Below are 22,536 nucleotides of genomic sequence, written 5' to 3' on the forward strand. Positions count from 1 at the left end.
AAAATAAAAAACTTAACACTATCTGCTCTCTAGCGCCACCTACAAACTAGCAACTACAAACTAGAGCAACCAAGAGGCATAAAATCTGCACCGCTGTCAAGTAGGAATGTTGTAGAGAGATAAAACCAATTGTTCAAACGTTCGACTCATTGAGATCTAAAAATCATCCATTGACACCCTTGACCTAAATCCAACAGGAAGTCCGCCATTTGCCTTTCAAAGTAAAAGCTTCAAGCAGCTTTTTTACAACACCATTTATTGTACAGATGCCAGACTAGTGCGGCCTGATAGAATGGAAGTGTCTCTACAAGAGTTGGAAACAACTTTTTCAAAAGTCACACGGTTTGGATTTTATTAGCCCTTCAAAATAAAACTCACATTTTTGAAAAAAGGGTCGCTATGGCCAATAGGAATGTTGTAGAGAGATCAAACCAATTATTCACACATTCGTCTCGTCGAGGTCTACAAATCTCTCATTGACAAAAAAGACCTAAATCCAACAGGAAGTCCGCTATTTCCCTTTCAAAGTAAAAAATCACTCCTCATTTAAAAATTATCTGCTCCGAGACCCTTTGTCGTAGAGACGTCAGAGTGGCGTGAAATAATAGAGGACAAGTTTCTCTTCCGATATTGTTAAAAACTTTTTCAAAAGTCTCATTGTGTGGATGCTGTTAACCCTTAAAGCTAAAAGTCTTAAAATCCACTTGAAGCACTACAATGGTCGCCACGGCCCAAAGAAAAGCCAGAGAGAGATAAAACCAATGGTCATGCGTCAGTCTCACAGAGATCTATAAATGACCAATTGACACCGAAAACCAAAATCCAACAGGAAGTCCGTTATTTCCCTTTCAAAATAAAAATCACATTTTTATTAAAGCGGTCGCTACTGCCCGTAGGAATGTCGTAGAGAGATCAAACCAATTGCTCATATGTTTGTCTTATCAAGATGTAAAAATCATCCATTGACATGCATTACCGAAATCCTACAGGAAGTCCGCTATTTCCCTTTCAAAGTAAATATCACTCCTCATTTAAAAATTATCTTGTCCGAGACCGTTTGTCGTAGAGACGTCAAAGTAATGCGGCCTGAAAGAGGAGAAGCTTCTCTACAAACGATGTTTCAAACTTTGTCAAAAGTCACACGGTGTGGATTTTATCAGCCCTTCAAAATAAAAGTCACATTTTTGGAAAAAATGGCCGCTACAGCCCGTGGGAATGTCTTAGAGAGATAAAACCAATTGCTCATGTGTTCATCTCATCGAGATCTAAAAATCACCCATTGACACCAATAACCTAAATCCAACAGGAAGTCCACTATTGACCATATATGGGCATGCAGTGCAGTTGACAGCAGCTGTCATTAAAGGGTACATATGATGCTATTTTTCAGTCATGTCATATAGATCTCTGAAGGCCTAAAACATAGTATTTAAGCTTGTTTACAACAAATTCATCCTTCTTTCAGAGTTTCAGCGGTGTGAAGAGTCACTGTCGGAGTCCTTCGGAAGTTATTCAGATCCAACCGATTCAGCGGGGGCCACAGCAATGGAGCTTCCCGCACTGCAGCTCCATTGCCGTGGCCCCCGCTGAATCGGTTGGATCTAAATAACTTCTGAAGGACTCCAAGCTGCACGGTGTCTGTGTGAGTGAGTATATGAGCAGGCACACACCTACAAATAAGGTCCAGGTGTCAAAAAAACCTTTCTTTTCCAAAATAAAAGCAAAGAATTCCTGCAAAAGAAAGGTCCGTTCACAACAGAAAATGAAGTACAGTCATGAAAATGGATGTTTATGGAGTACGATGTGTTAGCCGGTGATTATGACAGCGTGTACTACCTTTCCAAAATAAAAGCCCAAAATTCCTTCAAATTAAAAGCAAATTTACAACAGAAAATGAGGTCAAGTCATGAAAATGAATGTTTATGTACTGACAAGGTTCCCGATTACCTAAACTTTAGTGCTAAAAGCTAAATGTTAGTGGATGAGAGATGCTAACAGCTACATGTTAGCAGGTGGCAGATGCTAACACCTTCATGTTTGTGTATGACAGATGCTAATATCTACATGTTAATGGATGGGAGATGCAAACAACTCCATGTTAGTGGATAAGAGATGCTAACAGCTACATGTTAGTGGATAGGAGATGCTAACAGCTACATGTTAGTGGGTGGGACATGCTAAAAACTCCATGTCAGTGGATAGGAGATGCTAACAGCTACATGTTAGCGGATGGAAGATGTTAACAGCTACATGTGAGTGGATGGGAGATGCTAACAGCTACATGTTAGCGGATGGGAGATGCTAAGAGCTACATGTTAGCGGATGGGAGATGCTAACTGCTACATGTTAGTGGATGGGAGATGCTAACAGCTCCATGTTAGTGGGTGGGAGGGTGCTGGAAGTCTATGGAGTAGCAGGGTTCCCAGTGACCTGGACTTCGGTTATCAAGGTACAAGGACGGCCTCAGTGGGGCCACCTTGCCAGAGGGCGAGGTCCCGTCCAATGCCGCTTGCGGCTTTAATTTTGGTTTGTTGCCTGAAAACTTTAATAACTATGAATATTGTTACATATTCGAGGTAAATTTTCATTGTGAACAATCTGATGACACAGAGCTGTCCAAGAATAGCTCCAGGATCACAAAATAGCAACACATCATTTTTATTGAGTTTTTCTTTTAAACTGAAGTAAAATAAAATCGACTAAATGTTTCAATTAATTGAAAGAAAAGTATATGTCATCACTATCCAGGATGTTCTGGCTACAAACTATTTCAATCCTCACAATACATTAAAATCAGTAAAACAAATTACCGGTACAATTAGTACTGATAGTTATCAGTATCCTGAGAGTACTGAGACAGTTGGGTATCGCTGACGATGAGGGATGCATTTCTCTCTCTCGATGAACAGTGAGTGGGTTTTACAGTTTATGTCCTTTTCCAGCGCCATGCGCGACTCTTCCAGGTGAGACAGGGAGCTTCTGGCTTCGCTCAGCTGCTGCTGCAGAGACGCCAGAGAGGTGTCGATCTGCTTCACCTCACCTTCCAAACTGCAGACACGAGAAACACATGAGGACACAGAGAAAGGGAGGTGGGACAGAGAGAAGACATGTACATACCTGAGCTGTGGTTCGTCCCTGCAGAGCTCCATGTTGGGTCTGAGGGATCGGAGGTAAAGTCTGGACTGCGCCACTCTCAGAGGAGCCTCTTTGCTGTCAATGGCCTGCTGCAGGAGCACCATGTTCTTCTCCTGAGCCCCGATTTGCTCTAAGATCTGCACTTGGGACCGAGAAAATTCAGTGATTTGCCATCAGTCAGTCCGTCACGCTGTTGTCGAGCGTTGTACCTGAGCATGCTTGTTCTCCAGCTGCGTCTTGGCCTCACAGAGCTCCACACAGCGCTGGCTGAAGGCTCGATCCACGCTGCAGCACTGAGCTCTCAGGTCCTCAGTGGTATCCTGCAGCAGTCGCTCCACCAACAGTCTGAGACACACACACACACACACACACACACACACACACGCTCAGTCTTGTATTTCTATCCTTGTGGGGACCGTCCATTGACTCCCATTCATGTCTAGCTCCTAACCCTGACCCTTACCCTAACCCTAACCCACACCACAACAAAGCCTAACCCTAAAGAAATGTTTTTGCACTTTTACTTTTTTCAGTAACAACAACATGGTCAAGAAAACACTGTTTCTCCTACTTAGGACCGGAAAAAGGTCCCCACAAGGCACGTCGTTCCACGTTTTGCTATCCTTGTGGGGACATTTGGCCCCGACAAGGATAGAAATACAAGAACACACACACACACACACACACACACACACACACACACACACACACACACACACACACACACACAGAGCATCCCTGTGTTTGAATCAAGCATCACACCCTGCAGCAGCTTCATGAGTCCGAGCTCGAACCTGAGACTGTAAGTGGCCTGTTCCTCCTGCATCGCCTTGGACAAGTTGTCCTGAGTAAACTGTGTCCACGATGAGGGGTTACACACACTGCAGAAATCACAAAGCATGTCAGGCACATTTTCTCATGTTGATGGATTCGTTTAATGTTTTCATCCATTCAAACTCACTGCTCCTGCAGCTTGGCTGAGCTGGGGTGGAGTTTGGTGTCTGGACTGGTGTTGCTGTGTCTTCCACTGCGGTCATCAAAGCCATAAGCCTCCTGCTTATCAGACCAGTCCATTTCCAACATCTGCTTGGCCTCTCGGTTCATCCTGGAGCACATGTGAAAGACTGATGACACATTTCTCCACAGCTGGGCTGCACAACAACAGGTGAACATGTGAGCATGATCCGCGATAAATAAAAACATATTCAAGCACTGTATCGTGCTGCCCTCCTCTGTGGTGAAAGTTATTAAAATGATGGCGATGCTTCATGTGAGTGAGAGCGACACTGACTTGATCTGACTGGTGACCTGAGCCGTGGTTCTCCTCAGAAGAGCCTGGACACTCCTGATCAAGTCCACCTCCTAAAGATCAGACTCCAGATTAGTGTCTCACTCCATCTATCTTCATCTCAACATTCACTTTTTCAGAACACACATTTTACAACTGAATGTAATGAAGTGAACATCACTAATATAATACATAAAAGTTTAAAGTAGAAATTATTATTGTTGGAAGTATAAACAGGTGTCAAAAAATAATTCATTATACTAATGGAAGCAAATAGAAATGGATATTAATTATTATTGTCATCACTGTTTTTCTTGATGATGGGTCTATCGCCCCCCTGGGTTTGACCCCTGACCCCTGTGGGTCCGGGTACCTTCAGCAGCTCCTCCTCCACGGAGTCTCTGACCAGGTCTGGTCCCAGTCTGCGGGCCCTGCAGCTCAGGTTGTCGGTGGCGATGGCGTACGGCGTCTCGGTGGCGTCCAGCGCCCGGTCCAGCCTGCCCCGCAGCGCCTGCAGCGCCTCTGTGTCGGCCTGCAGCCGCTCGACGTGCCGCTGCAGCTCGGAGCTCCAGCCGTGGATCTCCTGCAGCCGCTCCCCCAGCAGGCGCGTCCCCGCGGCCTGGCGGCTCAGGGCGGCCGCCTCCGCGTCCTGCTTCAGAGCCCGGGACTCCCGCTGCACGCTGCGGGCCTGCAGGCGGTCGGAGCCGGCCTGCTGGAGGATGGTGTGGTAGTTGGAGAACCATTCTCCCGGGGTGTACTTTGCCGAGCGGAACCCCGCCGTGGCCGAGCCCGAGGAGGGCTGCGCGTCCCCGGGCGGCTCCGCAGCGCTTCTCCCCGGGACTCCGTGAGCCGCGGCTCGGCTGTCACGGTGCGGCCTGGACACCAGAACATCAGAGCTCATCTTCCTTTCAGCACGGTGTAAATCACACTAAATCAGCCCGACTGATGGAGAGAGATGTTCCCAGGAAAAGCGGACACGCGCTGACTCCTGCGTTTGTTTGGTGTTTCCAGTAGTTACAGGTTGCAGCAGCTCAGATCACCGGACTGGTTGTTTGGTTCTAATGTTCATGCCTTTATTTCAATATTTACACATTAATTCTTTTTATTTATTTTTGTCATTAATTTGCGTTTATCTTGGCGTCTTCCTGTTTAATCTCGGTTTATTTATAGATTGATTGTGTATAATGAGATCCTCTCTTCAAGTCTTTAATGCTTTTTCAATCTTACCTGCACACCCCGTTTCTCTTTAACTTCAATTTAATTTTAGGATGAGGTAAAATAATAGTATCGGGATACAGTTACCGGTAAGTCGGCCGTAACTAACTCAGCCCCAAGCAAGTCGGCCTATAGCCAAGTCGGCGCTATGCATCAAGTCTCATGCATTGAGCGTGACAGTCACGCATTTTGATCTTTTGCCGCGCACTCATGCCACACATTGTATTTCTCACGCTGAAAAAAATACCAGTAAAATTGTCTGGTGCGCTGCTGCTATGGCACTGTCATTCACTGCTTCCAGCCTGGTTTTTCCTCCTGCGAAGTCCACCTGAGATGACATGAAGTTTGTGCAAAGAAAGAAGGAAACTTATCGGTGCTGAACTGACTTGAATGGTGGGTTGTGTTATACATATTACAATGTGAAAATGATTTAAATGAAAGTGCATATTGTGAAATGTTAATATTTACATTAAATTGTTAAACTAATTATGATGCACTTTATTGTGTTTTGCAAAAAACAAAAGGCCTTTAAAACTGACACATTGTTACCAACTCCTCACTTAGTAACGTTCTAGATGACGTCATCTGCATATCTAGGTCAAATTAGATGATGACGTCACTTAAAACGATACATTGTTGCAAACTCAGTCAGGAAGGTTCTAAATGACATTTTCATACAGAAAGAAGGAACCATATTGGTGCAAAGTGAGTCACGTGAAGTGACAGAGCTACAGCCATAGAGTCCTGACTCCTGATCATTCAAAGGCAGCTTTTAAAATGAAGTACAGGTATCTATTGTCATACATCTATTGTGTTTTATTATTCTTTTGCAAATGTAGAAATACTATCTACAGTTACAAATCAAATTTCATTGGTGCCTTGTCTCATGTTATCACACAGCGACATTTGAATAATTTAGATTGATTTGAATTGATTGAAAGTCCATTTTTGTCCCACAGGGGGGAAATGCAGTGTTCCAGCAGCACAGAGAAAAGAAATATAAATGGAATAGAAATGTGAAATATGAAATTTACAAAGCCCAACCACAAATAAAAAAAGTCAATATAATTCAAATATAAATTTAGGATAGATATAATTAAATAACAGATTTAAGCTAACCAACATCATTAAACATAATTTAAATATAAATTTAAAACAGATATAATTAAATACATAATAGATATACAGTAACAGGCATAGATTAAATATAATTTAAATATACTTTTAAGACAAGCACATATGTACACTATAATAATAATAACAGATATAAATTAAATTTAATTTAAATATACAGTTAAGACAGACACATATGTACATCCCATCACTCTCTAGCAGACTGTAACAATGATTTTTTTTTTCATTGGTTGTTGTGCTACTTTAGCCCGCCCCTTTCCTTTTTTGATTGACAGGTCAGTGAGAGGCTTGCAGACGTGTTTGAGCCCTCCTGGTTCCATAGCCGCGGTGCACCATACAAATTTACCAGTATTTTTTTCTTCAGCGTGAGAAATACCATGTGTGGCGTGAGTGTGTGACAAAAGCCCAGAATGCGTGACTGTCAGGCTCAGTGCATGAGGCTTGAGAGCCCTGCCAGTTTGCATGGGGCCGACTTGGCCGTGGGCCGACTAGACTGTAAGCCCTTGCATCAACGTGCAGTCAGTGATGTCAAACACACAAAATGAAGCGGACATATCCCTCAGGGCACGCTAAGAGAAGAAAAATCAAGAAGAGGATAAAAAAAAACATGATAGTGTTAAGTGAGAGTGTGTAAGCCATGTGTGTTACTTTATAAAAAAGTTAGTCAAAGGGACTTTGTCCCAAGCTCCGAGTCATCCACCACCAAGCACCAGAAAAGTAAGCTGAGTCCGTGTAAAGTGATTTCAACCATTTTCTTCAAGACACATTAATAAAGTCTGTATATAATCATTCGCATTATTTGACAGCGTGGTTAACAACACACTTCTGTGGTATGACGAACTTAGAGCACATATTTACCTCTGCCAGCAGAGGTAATGTAATCGTCATGGTTTGTCTGTCTGTCTGTCTGTCTGTCTGTCTGTTACACTATGGCAAGGATTATGGCCACATTTTCACCATTATTATTTAAAGTATTGTTTTCTGATCCTTTGTCCTGGACTTCATTCATCATAATTCTGGGCCTGAGAGGCCCCACAGTCCCTCTTGCCTATAGGGCCCCCAGGGGTTCTAGAAACACCCCTGTCTGTAAGTCATGGATATTGACACCCAAACTGCACAGAAATAGATTTGTTTGATTTAAAAACACATCGCCTATGCAACATTCTGAACAAAAGTAGTTCACTAAAGTCTAGTAGACTGACTGTAAAGAGAAAAGGGTCACAATCCCTCCTGCGCTGTTAGCAAACCTGGAGACCACAAACGTCTCCTTGCTGTACCTGCAAACAAGGGTTTCCTTTAATAAGTACAAAGTAATGTTTTGCTTGGGGGGTGGAATACTTATTTCACTTGATAAAGTTTTTTCTTTAACACACATTTTGACTGATATTCTGTCTATTGACATAATCAATATGTAACCACAAAAATGAGAGTCTGTTCATTTCTATCAAAGTCGGCAAACTTACAAATTCTAGAGGGGATCCAATAATTATTTCCCCCCCCACTGTAAATATAAGAAATAAAATTGAAAACACAGTCCCCAAAGCAGTCACAGACCTATCAAACACATCTTCAGATCTGTCAGTAGAACCTCATTTACAACTACCTAGCTTCTGTCCTGTAGAACACTCTGACAAGTCAGCTTTATGACCATTTATACAACAACGACTTACTTGAGTCTTTTCAGTCAGGCTTTAGAACTCATCATAGCACAGACGACTCTAGTCAAAGTTACTAATGATAAGCGTCTTTGAGTGTCCTGAAAAGCGCTATATAAAACCAACGCATTATTATTATTATTATTATTATTATTATTATTATTATTATTATTATTATTATTATCTTCTCATGGCCTCAGACACAGTACTGGTTCTTGCCCTGCTCGATCTCAGTGCTGCATTTGCCGCATTCATCTGGCCCATCATGCAACCCAGAGACCAGATGTCAATGGCCTCTGAGAAGGGCAGTCCAAATATTATTTCTGGTGCTCTGTGAAGGAAGGAAGAAAGAAAGAAAATGAAATATTATTAGTTACATTGTCAGACTGAATGATTGAAAATTTGAACATCGACGTGTCTGAGCAGCTCACAGTGGGAGATGCCATCACGGTAATGTCATCAGTTCTTACCTCATTCGATGAATCTGGTGGAGGCTTCCTGTTTCAGCTTGGTGTCTCAACACTGCCTGGCCAAAGTCAATAATTTTGACCTTGAGTGGATGTTTGATTTCATCCACAAACATTACGTTGTTCAATTACTCCAGACTCATTACGTCATTAGCATGCATTTGACCATGATACTTGACGATGTTGGCTTTATCCAACTCCTCAGACATGAGGGTTCTCATGATCTCAGCCTGCAGCAACATGGCCATTTTAATGAGTGACATGTTCAAATTAAAACTGATCTTAACAAACTTGGCAACACAAACAAAAAGATCAACCCTCCTAGCAGAGCTACTACCTTGAATATAGTAGAATTTGTGCTAATGTATCGTGATAATTGTCATACCTCATGTTCCAGACTGTATTTGTCATTCTTCTGGACCTTAACAGCCACTTTCTCTGTGGTCCATTTTTTACGGCACTTGTAGACCGCTCCATAACTACCTTGGCGCAAGAGTTTAATAACTCGGTAGGACTTTGGGATGAATAAGTGAGTGTTCCCCATGGCAAAATAGCTGGATCTCTCAAGCTGAATGTGATATGATTTGTCTACCCTCCCTCCTGGAACTTATTTAACCTAGTCTGTGTGAAATGTGTGTGAACTCAGTCTTCCACTGCACTCTTTGGGTCCTCTCTTCACCTGATGAACAGATTCTGTCTTAAAAGCCTGTCAGCCTGTTGCCTTAGAAATGCACATATGTGATGATCATAAAATATGTAGCTGACGCTGCTTAAGAGCGTTTGGTTGCCATGACGGCACGGGAAGCTGCTTCATTCATAATCAGAAACAAATTTTATTTTTTGAAACTGATGTTCTATAAACATTTGTAGATATTTGTATTTTATGTGTTAGTTTTCTGAAATGTAAAGTTTATATAAAGTTTATTTATAAGATGAATGCACTTCAATTTTGTGTCACATTGAGCTCTTTTTTCTGAGAGAATATTAATAAACTATTGCTGTTTTCAACACTGCAAGATTAAATTTGTCAAACCTAAAAAAAGATTCATGCAGCTGAAGGCTGTAGAAGTCGCAGTATTCTGCCACACTCAACCCAACATGAGAAATATGATCGCAGAAAGGTTTAAATAGCGCTGCAAAAAATAGGACAAAGCTGAGTCATTTGTTCCAAGAACATTTAAACAGGAACTTGGTGCTGCAAATACACTTTACTGTATTTTACACAATCAGTGTTGAAATATTGTGCTTCTTTTTCTTTGTGAGATTAATGGCATGACATAGAATGAAGTGACCATGTACCTCCTGCACATATGATACAAAAACCAATTTGCTACAACAAACATTTTCATTGCTGATTTTATTGTGAGCTTGATCGTCACATTAAAAAGGAAAAATTGCTTTAAAGCCACGTGTCACAGATACAATATTTTCAAACTCTAAATACATACTCTATTGATGTTAGAGAAAGTTGTCGGGGAGTTAATGTGTCTGAAGCTCTGCTCCTCATCCTCCCACACTTTGACAGCAGAAGTTATAAAGCAGAAACACTTTTAAAGAAGAGACATCCATTAACAAGAACATTAAAAGTGAAAATTCATTACATTTACAGTCATAGCAAAACAAAAAAAAAAAACCCAAAAAACTGGAAGTGTTGCACAGAACATCATCTTAATTTATAAAGCTGAGGAGTTATATTAAAAGAATGCATTTTAAAATCTTCACCCTCTGTGTGTTTTTTTGTGGAATCCACAACACATTTTTCAGCAGTTTCTGAGATCTTACCTTGAAAGAGCCATTTTACCCACTAAAATAATTTTTATGCCATTTCTTCTGAGGCAGACCATGTTCCACCTATATGATGGTTTCTGCCTGACTTTCTCCGAGACATCTCCTTATTACTTATCACAAAGTACACACAAGTACATTCACTGCCTTTTGATACTCATTTTCTATGTACTCTGAACACTTCTTGATTGCAGTAGATTTCGTCTGTTCTGGTGATGTTTCCATATTCTGGCTGGTCCTCGCGATCGTTGTCATAGTTGTAACACGAGCTCTGCTTTACCTTTCCTACAAAATCTTGATTGGAGCAAACCTGAGAAAGAACCAACATGAAGATAACTTTACTCACACCAAAGCACTACCACTTGTGTGGTTACAATATTTGACTAAAAGGAAATCTGTCAGCAAAGTCTTTGCCATTATATCCAGTCTATATACACTTTGCATACCAACTGGTCTCAGTACTTTGAGTTTGCACATATGTTTTCTTACATTTGGTCTCGTCTCTTCCACATTTGCTGGCCCTGGTTGGTTTTTGAACACAAAGACTTCAGCTTCTGGAGACACAAGTGAAAACAATTAAACACTGATATACAGCTGGGTTTGTCTGCAGAGTGCAATGCATGCAGGAATAAAGTGGAATATACCTCGTCTTTTGTGGCATTTGAGCCGAAACATGACCAGCGTGAATATCAGCATGAGCACCACGGGGATCACGCTGAAACCTACGATAAGGGTGGTACCTGAAATAACACACAACAGAACAGAAAGGTCATCCTCACATAGTGTGTGACAGCTTCAAAAACACAACCACAGATATGGCCCCACATTATAAAAAGACACACAGGAAATGTTCAGTTGGTGAGAATTTACCTAAAGCAGGCTTACCAGTAAACGGAGGAATCACGCTGTCACGTTGCAGAAACACTGTGGGAGGAAAGAATTTTTCACTTTGTTTGCCGGCAGCAGACTTCAGGAGGTGGAGATGTTTGATGTTCAGAAAAACCAAAATGTCTCTACTTTTAAACATACACTTGGATCAACTTGAGGTTTTTGCACCTCCGACAAAAGATCACCTGATCATCATCATGTTTAAGTGCATTCAAAGTCATTTTAGATTCACAGACTTGGATTTGTGATTTCTGGCTGATGCATAGATTTGTGAAACATGAGTGAAATCCCAATCTCACACACACTGCAGCACTGCGATAGTGGCTTAAGTTTCATAAAGCCACAAATGGGTCAAAAGGAAGTGAAACAAACAAGAAAAGCTATATCGCACTTGCATCGTACAGCTATTTCTATCTCCCCCAGAATGGCACTGAGCTCACCTGACAGCTGAAGCTTGGTGTAGTTTCCGACTCTCCACTGTGAGTGTGAGGCACACCAGTACGTCCCAGCATCTCCTGCCTCCAGCTCGGACACCGTCACTGAGAAAGTGCTGGAGGAAATGTCGTCCTGCAGGGTGAACCTGCTTCTGTTCTTCACCACGTCTGTGCAGTTGTTGCGCCGGTCTCCCTTGCAGAGGAACTTTCTGTTATGCTGATGTTGAGGTGGATAGGGACACTGCAAAGTGACTGAGTGTCCCTCAGTGCCTGTCACGTTGCTGGACGCCACACAGCACCACTCTGACAGAAAGATCCAAAATATTCTTAATGAACTGATGACATTTTAGACTGTGCTGATGGGCGCGCATCAACGGAATTATGGTGCATTTCATTGTGTAAATATGCTTGATAGACAAATGAACATTTCCACTTTGTTCTGATGTTTTGAAATGTGCTTGTAAATTGCATTTGAATTTTTCAAGTGAAAAATGTGCTTTCGTTCTTTCTTTTTTTTTTCAAGGGAAAATGGTCTGATTCTCATGTTGTGAAATGCTTCAGTATTGCGACGAACTCTTACCTTTCACTTCCAGCTGAACAGCAGAAAAAACATCCAGTCCAGCGTCTGAACGAACACCACAGAGGTACTGTCCAGAGTCTGCTCGGGCCAGCTGGCTGATGGTCACTGTGAATTTCCTTGACATTTGATCATCAGTGAGTGTGAACCGCGGGTCTGATGTCCTCTCAGAGGTGACCACTGCCCGCTGCAGACATGTGGAGGGCTGACTTCCTCTGCAGATGTACTTCAGATTGGTCTGGTGTTCGGCAGCATAGGGACAAGTGACGGACACCGAACCCTCCTCGTGACTTTGAGTTTTAACCACATCGCTGCAGCAACTGTCTGCGGATAAGACAAAATTCATCACAAAGCTTACTGAGGGTCCAGAACCACGGAAATTTCATATTCAGCATTTATTTGTATTTTAATTTGTGGTATAAATGATATAATGGAGCCGCTATATGTACCTTTTCTTAATTGTATCTTCACTTCTTGGTAGAGATCTTTTCCAGTCCTGGTCACTCCACACCAGTATTTTCCAGCATCTGAAGCTGTAACATTTGAGATGGTCACGAGGAACTTTGCAATGTTTTTCTTGTCAGAGATGGAGAATCGGACATTTTTGTTGTCTGTTGTGGTAATAAGAACATCATTGTCTTCACATTTGTTCTTGCACAGGTACTTCTCATAATTCTCATAACCAGGATCGTAGGGGCAGGTTACATTCACATCTCCTCCCAGGTATCCAAAAACTTTTATCAATCCTGTGGTTCCGGTTACACAACCTGCAGAGACTCCAGAGGAAAAACAATAGAAAACAAGGCATTTTCTTTTCATTTGTCCTGTTTTGAAAAAATGCACAACAAAATAATGAGTGACAATTATTAAGCATTTGCTCCTTAGTGTCAGACTCCTTAATTTCTTTCAAGGAAACAAGGTTATTTAGTGTTTTAATCCAGAGGACTTACTGCAGAGGAGGATGAGCAGGGTTCGGCGCCTCGGCATCTTTGTGACATGTCAAGGAAACAGAAACTTTAAGAGGGGACTTCCTGCTTCTTCAAATTCTTACGCCCACATGTACCAACATGCCATGTCAATCTTGAGCACTTTCATTTCTGCATTTTTTTTTTTTTTTTTTTTTTGTCCTATTGTTAACTTTTGCACAAAGACAGCAATCGTTATCATACACAGTGTGAAATGAGTGAAAATGTTCCGGTGTGTAACAAGATAATTTGTTGATATTAGTAAATTTGATTTATTTGGCATGAATTACTCATCATTATCATTACCATTCAGTTTCAATCCAGTTCACTTTAATTTTCACTAAATACAGCACAGTCATCTAAAGGAACTCGCAGAGAAAAACCCAGCAATTCCACAAGAGCGAGTGTAAGAGACTGTAAGAAGAAAAACCTCCTTATCAACAGGAAGAAACCTGCAGAAGCTCAGACTTTCTGAGGCAGGTGGGGCCTTTTTGCTGCTCTGGTTGGAGTTTAGAGGATAGAAAGCGAGAAAAAGAGAGGACAGTAGAGAGCAACAAGCCACAAACAGAGGGTCATAACTGGCTGTCACAAAATCCCACAGCACACACAGTGTTCGAGAACCACTGCCACAAAGTAATCCCGACAAGAGATCCCTTTTTTGGAGAAAGTAACTGTAATTAGAATACATCACATTGAAGCTGTAACTGTGATGGAATACAGTTACTCTTATTGTGCATTCTAAATACGTAATGCCATTACGTTACTTTCCAACTCTGTCTACTATCTATCGATCTATCTATCTATCTATCTATCTATCTATCTATCTATCTATCTATCTGTCTATGTAATTCAGTAAAATAGGCACATATCCAATAGAGTCTGATGTGACAAGACAGCAGCACGTTCCATTAGTCCAGCTAACTTGGCTTCTGCAGCAGCACGAACTGATGATGATCTGGAGGATGCGACTGATGAACGACTAACCAATGAGCTCTTGGTTTTTACTGCTTTGATCACTGACACCTGTGATACACCATGTGATACACTATCCTCAGGGTTTACATCGTCATTTTCATCCTTATCCTTTGTTTTATCATCCTTACTCTTTTCTTTATGCAAAGCATCAATCCATTTTTCTGTCTCACAAAGTTAGCGATTTCCGACCAGGGTTTCCGCTATGAAAAAATGGCACCGGACAACGTGACCGGCAGGTTTTCAATTTACCGGACAAGTGTTTGATTTCCCGGTCAAATATTATCTGAATTTATTGAGCTTAAATACTGCAAGTATACCCGCGTAGCTCCCGCGAGGCTGGGGGTGGTGGTGGTGGTGGTGGTGGGGGGGGGTGGGGGGGGGGGGGGGGGGTGATGTGGGGGTTCTTTTGAAAGGATCCCGCCATCGCCTGTCAAATTTGGGGCGGACTAAATTTCAATAGAGTGATAGGGGAATTTATTCAAAGATATGCCCAAAGATCAGGACATACAGTATATATAAAGTCTACTCACCTGCAAAGTGTTATTAAGTGGTGGTGTATTTTCCATCGATGTAATCATTGTCGCTCTACGTGACAAAGCGATTTGAAAACATAAATAATTTGGTCCTAGAAACGTTTGTTCTGTCTTCAAAGTAAAGTTGTGTAACAACCTGAGTGGACTGTTTGCAAAAACTGATTCTAAAACCCTGCACTGTGCGTCACTGAGGAGTCAAACAGCGGAGTCCCGCGGACAGCTCCCCAATAAAGACAGGATCCGCACCTTGACAGCAACTATGACATTTGGGCTCCATAGGGTGATCTGTCACTGCCTCATGGAAGTTACATTTTACAAGCCTTCACGTTATTTACTAACTAAATTCGTTAAGGCAACTAATTTGGTGCTTTTAAAGTCGTGCCATTAAGTTTACATGGATCCTCACGTTTATGTTAAGGGGCAGACTTAAAATGACATGACGTATAAGAATAATATCAAAGCATGTCAATTTATAAAACTTTATTTTAAAGCATACGCTGTATCAAATAAAATGAGTGCCGTCAACTGACTCAACTGGTCAACAAAAATAAATATTGCACAACAAGCTTGAAGAAACAGAATGTCTTTTCTCAGATAACACAATCTGTTAACAAAACAACAGCTGGACTGTTCATTTGATAACGCGGCGTGCTGCCAACTTGAAATAAAATAAAGTCCGCTTTTCTACATACGTAATAAAACTCTAAACAAAACAAAAAAAATCCCTTCACATGTTTCAGGCTTTCCCCACTCATTTTTTGCTTCATTTTTTACGCTTCACTTTTTGGCTTGTTTGAAGTGTCCAGCAGCTGCATTAAAATCAAAAGCATTCAATAATCTATTACCAAAAAATTTGCAAAAATTCTTTGTTCAAAAAGAGAGCAGTTATAATCTCAGAGGTTGTGGAAATTTTATTTTGCCAATTGTCCGAATTACACATAAAAGTTTTTGTGTGACTGTTTGTGGGATAAAACTGTGGAATGCTCTGGATTTACAGCAAAGGCTCTGCCGAAACATTCACAAATTCAAGTTCCTACTTAAAGACATGGTCTGGTCAAAATACAGAGAAACTTGTTCTAATCATGGATTGTCAAATTATGTTTCCCTGAATCTGTGACATGCTTGGCGCATGATGTTTCTTACCATCGCTGGTATGTGTTATCCTTCATTGTTACTGTGCTACCATTGTTGGTATTTTTGTCCTTACTATTGCTGGTATGTATCTGTTGTAATATTCAAATGTTTCTGTGAGGAACACCATATGTGTAACTTTTGTCTAAAACCTTTGTGTTCTTTTTCTGAATGAGAAAGAATTTTGCATTTGTTTTGTTTTCTCTATTGTACAGATAAGGAAGTTAACTTCTTATATTTAGTTACGTCAGAATTGGAAGACAGGGATGGGATTCAATAAGTTTTCTTCTTCCCACTCCTTTTTGAGCAGTAGATGTATCTGATGAACTGGTTGTACCGATGTACTGTATTTTCTTTTCTTGTGAAGACCTGCTCGAAATGAACCAATGAATGAATGAAAAAGTGTGCAGTGTCTCCCCGCAGCTTGAAATGCGCATCAGTCTTGTGACTTTGTTCTCTCCAAGGTGACTTCGCTGTGCTGTTTTGATCCGGTTCTGCAGGGAGAAACCTCTCTCTGCTGGCACACTGGACACGGGGATCAAGCAGGCTATCTTGGCCAGTTTGGCCCACGCCGGGTAGATTTCGCTGAAATCTCTGATGAGAACTTCGCAGGCTGTAGAGAAGTTCAAGTCTCCGTAACAGCGGAGCACTGTCATCACCGCGATGGCATCTCGTTGCACACTTGTGGCATCAATGAGTGGAGCTGTAGCTGCAGCAGACTCGTCCTCACTTGTAATTTCTTTGCCGAAATGACCAACAGTGGTTTGGATGGCTGATTTGGCATACTCCCGAAGCTCTGAACAGATGGAGAGATAATTTATCTGTGTTTTTTTAATGAAACGTCATTAAACAATGTTTGAAAAACAAACAGCCCCATGGTACCTATAGATAAACCTTAGTTTTAACAGTGCCATTTTGCCATACAGCCTATAGATTAGATACTACGAATAGCCTATAATATTATTTTAGTTATGATTATGATGACATGGTAGGCTTTATGTCGTGATATGCTCTAACTTACCACTCGTTCCCTGTGGGTAGCGGGAGGGGTTCAGAAGGACATCAAAGCTGTTCAGTAGATCCAGTGAATCCTCAGGGAATCGGTCGTGTAACGCATCAGTTAAACACTGGATTTAGTGCACTCTGGCTTTTTTGAACGCCTGCACAGCCCGGTCTCCTGCATGTGTCACCTGGACATCCCGATACATGCTGTCTTCGCACTCTGCCTGAAACAGCTCCTCTTCTGGCCCGGGCGCATCTCTTAACTGAGTTAGTGCTGCAATGGATGCTTGAACCATTGGTGTGATTGTGGCCAGATTTACATCGTCTTTCTGGAAAATCAAATTCAGTTTGGTCATCACAGGTAACACATCAGACAGTGTGTCAGTCAAAGCGGTGAAGCTGTATGGCTGGATTTGGCCCAGGAGACCTTGGGCTTGGGCGTTGCCTCCAACAGCCTCTTCATTTAGCTCCATCACCAGAGCAGGCCAGGTAGTTTCGATGCTTTCCGCTGCCTTGTGCAACGATAACCAGCTCACAGCGCATGGCTGCTTCAGACTTGTCGTGTCTTCGTCACTGAGCGTTGCTGTCAGTTGACGGAGGCGATTGGTCCTGCTGGCTGAATGCTTGTAGAAGGAGTACACAGAGGCAACAGTGTGCTTGTAGGTCCCTAGCTGGCCCACAGATTTTGCAGCATCTTGTGCGGCCAGTGCAACTCTGTGTGCAATACAGTGCACCTGAATGGAAAATGCACTCTCTCTCCTCAGCAGTGCACCAACTCCAGCATGTTTTCCCAGCATTACACTGGCTCCATCTGAGCCAAGGCTGATGACGCGGGACAGCTCCACATCCGTCTGGCGCAGCACCTCAACCAGTTTGTTAAATGTGCACTGTGCAGTCCCGGAGTGCACGTCATAGTTTCCCAGCAAACGTGTTTCATCTCTCCCTTTAACTTGGAATTTGACGTAAATAATCAGTTTCTTGTCCACGGTTATATTAACTGTCTCATCAATAATAACCCCAGTGAAGTTGCTCCCTTTTAGCTTGTCATCCAGCTGCTTCATCACAACACTTTCTAGCGCCGTCTCCATGTCGTCAAGTCGCTGTGCCGGTAAATGCCTTCAGGTGTAACAACATCAGGAGCCTTAGCTGCTCCAAGTAGCTCAGTCAGCCCCTCGTACTATGAGTGTAACAGCATTGGTCACGGGTTGGTACACACAATCACAAGACGAATACATTTTTCCGCATGCCGCAGCCCTACCGCGTCAATCCAGACAGAAGCAAGTCGGGCGCCGGAAGGAAACGCGATACGTGTTCCAAAATAAGTGACTTCAAAATAAAATCTGTGTCGTGTGTTTGCCTTAATATTCCATTTTCTTAGTTCTTCTGGTAGAATACAGAACAAACAACGTCATGTAGTCATTATACGCATTAGAAGAATGAACGGTTTTGTACTTCGTCACTGCAGGAAAGTCAAATGACACCAAAATGGCACGAAACAGCTCTATCACCGGAGCAGCTCTGTGTTGCCAGATTAGGTGGGTTTCTGCCAAATCCAGCTTCTTTTTTGAACACGTCGGACAGGTTGATGAAATGATTATGTGTTTATGACGTGTTTGTTATTATAAAAATACGGTTTTGACTTGCATTTTCAACCGAGATGGCGGTTTGGGCTGCTTTCTATTGAGTAAAACGGGTTCCATATTGTTTACGGCGGTTAACGACAGATCTGGCAACCTTCTCCAGCGGACTGCAGAGACACCGCAGGTGGTGTGAATCACAGTGCTGCGGTATACCGGACCGGAGACGGACCGCAGCCGGAACGCAGCTGGACCGCATCCAGTGTGCATTGGGGGTGACTCTCGCAGTGCTCCCTGCTGCAGCCAGAGCAGAGAGGAGCAGGAGCACACCATTCTGCGTCCACACTTCAAATGAATCGCGCATGCTCAAATTTAGCTTCTCCCACGATGTCATTCCTCTCTTCTACAGCGTCCATTACAATTACATCCAAATCGGCAATTACACAAATTAGGTGATGACGTCATCTAGCGATTTCTAGCGACTTTTAGGGCAGCCAATACCTGCTTTCCTTACTGGAGAGTTGGCAACACTGGTTGGAAGACCCGCCAGTCTTGTATAAATCTATTGCGTGGGAAAGCTTGGGAAAGATGCTCTGGTACATTTGTGAGCTTTTGTTACTTTTTCCCCACTGTACCGAAAAACGTACCAAACCGTGACCCTTACACCGAGGTATGTACCGTACCGTGGCTTTTGTGTACCGTTACACTCCTACCTCGTACTGATGACATGGGATGTTATTTTTGGTCATATGAAATACAACTTTAAGCTGAGAGTGCAATTTCTTGCTCAGCATGTCTGTGGCCCTCTCACAGTGGCCTTTCATTGCTGTTTGCTGTGAAAATAAACTGACTGCGATGATGTGATCACTGCACTGGCTGTGCTCAATTGAAGACGAGCTTCTCATATTTGTTGATCCTCTGGTAAATCCATTCTTCTTGCCCGATTTTTCACAATGCGAACAAAACATTTTTTCGGTTCCATCCTTTACTTCGCACCGTAGCCAGGGATATTTTTCCATCCATTCAGTCCAAAATGACCGACTTTTCCTTTTCTTCTAGGCAGGAGGCAAGACATCATCTGCAGCAGCCTCTGGGATTTCAGTCTCATCACCATCTTTCTCCTCTGAACTCTTTTGGTCTGTAAAAATGTCTTTAAGTTTTGCTTGTTTTGGCATGTTTCTCCCGGTGTACTGCGCGCTTTGTCAGAGTAAATGAAACACTTGCACAAGTTTAGTTCCGCCTGAAGAAAAAAAAAAGTTTTGCGCCACATAGACCAGGCCTATTCATAAAAGATAATATTCGAGATTTTATTGTTGTTTTTGTTGTTGTTGTTTTAATAAAACAACGTTGAAATTGCCTTTTTTAATTCAAAATTTGATTGGAGGGAATATTCAAATAAAAATTGTGCTTGAAGGGAATATTTTTCACCGGACATTTTGACCAGTGGTGTTAAAATATGTCGGACTTGGGAAGATTTTACCGGTCAAAGTCCGGTAATTATCAGAAAACGGAAATCCTGTTTCCAACATCCTTGGTTTAAACCACTGCATCTGCTTCCTTATCTTACTCTAACAGAAGGTCCCACGCTTGGCTAGAAGTCTTTTCAAACTCAGTTATTAAAGAGCACGCAACTCATTTTCCTTGCAGTCTTGCACCTTTTGCACATCGTCTGCATCAATCATCAAATCTTCAATTTCTTTCTCCTTATCTACTTTAGCTAGCACTCCTCTTCTGGCTGCAGTAAGTCGGTGCAGCTTCTCCTGCAACGCTTTCTCTATCAGCTTAATCTGTCTCTTATTTTCCATGTCTGCCGCATCAATTAAGTGCCCTTCTTCTGCCATTCTTCGGCAAAGTCATGCATAAATTATGTGCAAATGAGTAAAGCAACTTCACTTCACTTAATGTCTATTTAATCTGTGACTATGTTTATTTACCTTGTTAATTTTCTTTTAAGGAAATGATTATGTAAATATAGACGTTCAGGACAGTGGAGAGGGGGTAGGTGTAAATAAGCTTATGCTTCTTCCTACCCCTTTTCGGACATCTCGGTCTTTATTAATTTGTTGGATTATTAATATTGCTTTTTTTTTGCGTATATCTCAGTTTACTTATTATATTTTCAGAGCGGAGAACATCAGCGCGAGCCAGCATTTCTGACTGAAACTTTTACCGTCAATCTTCGTTCCAGTCCGACGTTGGCGTCTTCTTATTTCTTCATGTCGAGCTGTCGCTCCTCTTTCTGGTCGTTCATAACGAGCACTTCTTTTTTTCTACTAGTGATGTGGCTTTTTCCTTCTTGTTCTTTGTCAAAAGCCTCTGAACTGCGGCCAGGGTTATTTCTCATACACGAATAAAAACATGAGATGTCTTCTAAGTCAAAAATGTTTACTCATAAAACAAAAATAAACAAAAATTACATTCTACATGTTTACCCGGTAGACAAAAGTTCTGCTCCCCGTACTTGTCACAGCTCCCATACTCAAAATAAAACTTAACTGTCTTAATGACTTCACAAAATTTAAAGGGGCAGACACATGCATTTGTATATGGCTAAATTGAAGTATACACAGTTCAAAGTACGGATCAAAACTGCCACTGAATTATGGCTCTTACAGAGTCAATGATATTTATATAAACTGTATTGTTACTGTGTTTATACTCCTCGAAATTCTGCCTCCCAGCTGTGAAAATGCTCTCAACATCCAGAGACTCGTCAAACCTGAAGACACATCTACAGGTATGAAACACACCTGAACTCACAGTGAAGCTAAAGTGTTGTTATCCTGCTAACCTGTCAGGAACCTGCTGCTGAGAACCACAGCCTCACCAGGCTGAACTCAGAAGAATCTGATGGAGGCAATAATATCTTCAAGCTGTATGCAGGATTTATTGGAGACAACATGTTTCCTTCTGTCACTGAGGAATGAATCAACTGAACTCTTGAAGAAAATACTTTGCATGGCCGACCTGAACACAAACCCTGCTCCTCACTACAGCAGTACAGCTACACAGCAGACTGAGGATATAATATAAATGTGTGTTAACACTGTCAATACGGCTCCTGGTGCTGCTGGACTGTAGAGCTACTGGAGGAACACAGTCTGAACTGATGGAGCTGATCCTGAGTCAGAAAGAAAGAAAGTCAGATTCTCAGTAGGTTAGAGGTTAAAGGTCATGTTGTTGGTATTAATTGGAGCTGAACACACAGAGTTCAGCAGAGTTCAGAACACTCAGAGCATTTAGTGTTTACTGTGTAGAGCTGTCAATACACTGTGAGGATGACACATTGTTTTTGTCTTTATTTTTTATGTTTGCTGGTGAAGTAATCTAAAAGTAACTAAAAGTAATCTGGTATGTTACTTTTTAATTGAAGTAATCAGAGTAAGTTACTGATTACATTTTCTGACAAGTAACTTGTAATTGTACCGGATTATAATTTTAAAGTAACCCTCCCAACTCTGGGTGTGTATGTGTGAATATGTGTGTGCGTGTGTGTATGGATGGGTGGGTGTGTATCTGTGAATGTGTATATATATATATATATATATATGATGTGTGTGTGGGTGTATTGGTGTGAGATAGTTATGTATGTGAGGAGAGAGTGTGGTGCCCTGTGTGTGTGTGTGTGTGTGTGTGTGTGTGGGGTGGGGGGGGGGGGACAGTGGGCCCTGGGTCTGGGTTCTTCCGCTGCCCCCTGTCTGTTCTCACCTTCATTCCTCCTGATGCATGATGGGTGTGTGCTTCTTGGGTCGGTGGCCCTCTGGCCATGGTCACT

At 42.0% G+C, this 22,536-nt stretch overlaps 2 protein-coding genes across 3 annotated transcripts; both read right to left on the bottom strand.

The window, feature by feature from the left end:
* Positions 1-2,834: 2,834 nt before the first annotated feature.
* Positions 2,835-5,324, bottom strand: LOC115390876 (tektin-4-like). The gene is made up of 7 exons (XM_030094915.1): positions 4,797-5,324; positions 4,427-4,497; positions 4,097-4,240; positions 3,930-4,016; positions 3,345-3,480; positions 3,118-3,272; positions 2,835-3,048 (listed from the first exon to the last, which is right to left on the bottom strand). Exons 1-7 carry the CDS (start codon positions 5,322-5,324, stop codon positions 2,835-2,837), a joined length of 1,335 nt encoding a protein of 444 aa, XP_029950775.1.
* A 4,928-nt stretch (positions 5,325-10,252) lies between these two features.
* Positions 10,253-21,200, bottom strand: LOC115390864 (polymeric immunoglobulin receptor-like). 2 transcript variants are annotated; one of them, XM_030094896.1, is made up of 10 exons: positions 20,932-21,200; positions 13,529-13,565; positions 13,223-13,354; positions 13,028-13,111; positions 12,582-12,902; positions 12,008-12,304; positions 11,565-11,603; positions 11,324-11,419; positions 11,169-11,233; positions 10,253-10,989 (listed from the first exon to the last, which is right to left on the bottom strand). In XM_030094896.1, exons 2-10 carry the CDS (start codon positions 13,563-13,565, stop codon positions 10,837-10,839), a joined length of 1,224 nt encoding a protein of 407 aa, XP_029950756.1. In that variant the 5' UTR covers positions 20,932-21,200; the 3' UTR covers positions 10,253-10,836. The 2 variants fall into 2 exon arrangements, with proteins under 2 accessions (XP_029950756.1, XP_029950755.1); XM_030094895.1 differs by having other exon boundaries at positions 13,028-13,354.
* Between the last annotated feature and the right edge of the window lie 1,336 nt (positions 21,201-22,536).

The sequence above is a fragment of the Salarias fasciatus genome, chromosome 6 (genome assembly GCF_902148845.1).
Source record: "Salarias fasciatus chromosome 6, fSalaFa1.1, whole genome shotgun sequence".
NCBI lineage: Eukaryota > Metazoa > Chordata > Actinopteri > Blenniiformes > Blenniidae > Salarias > Salarias fasciatus.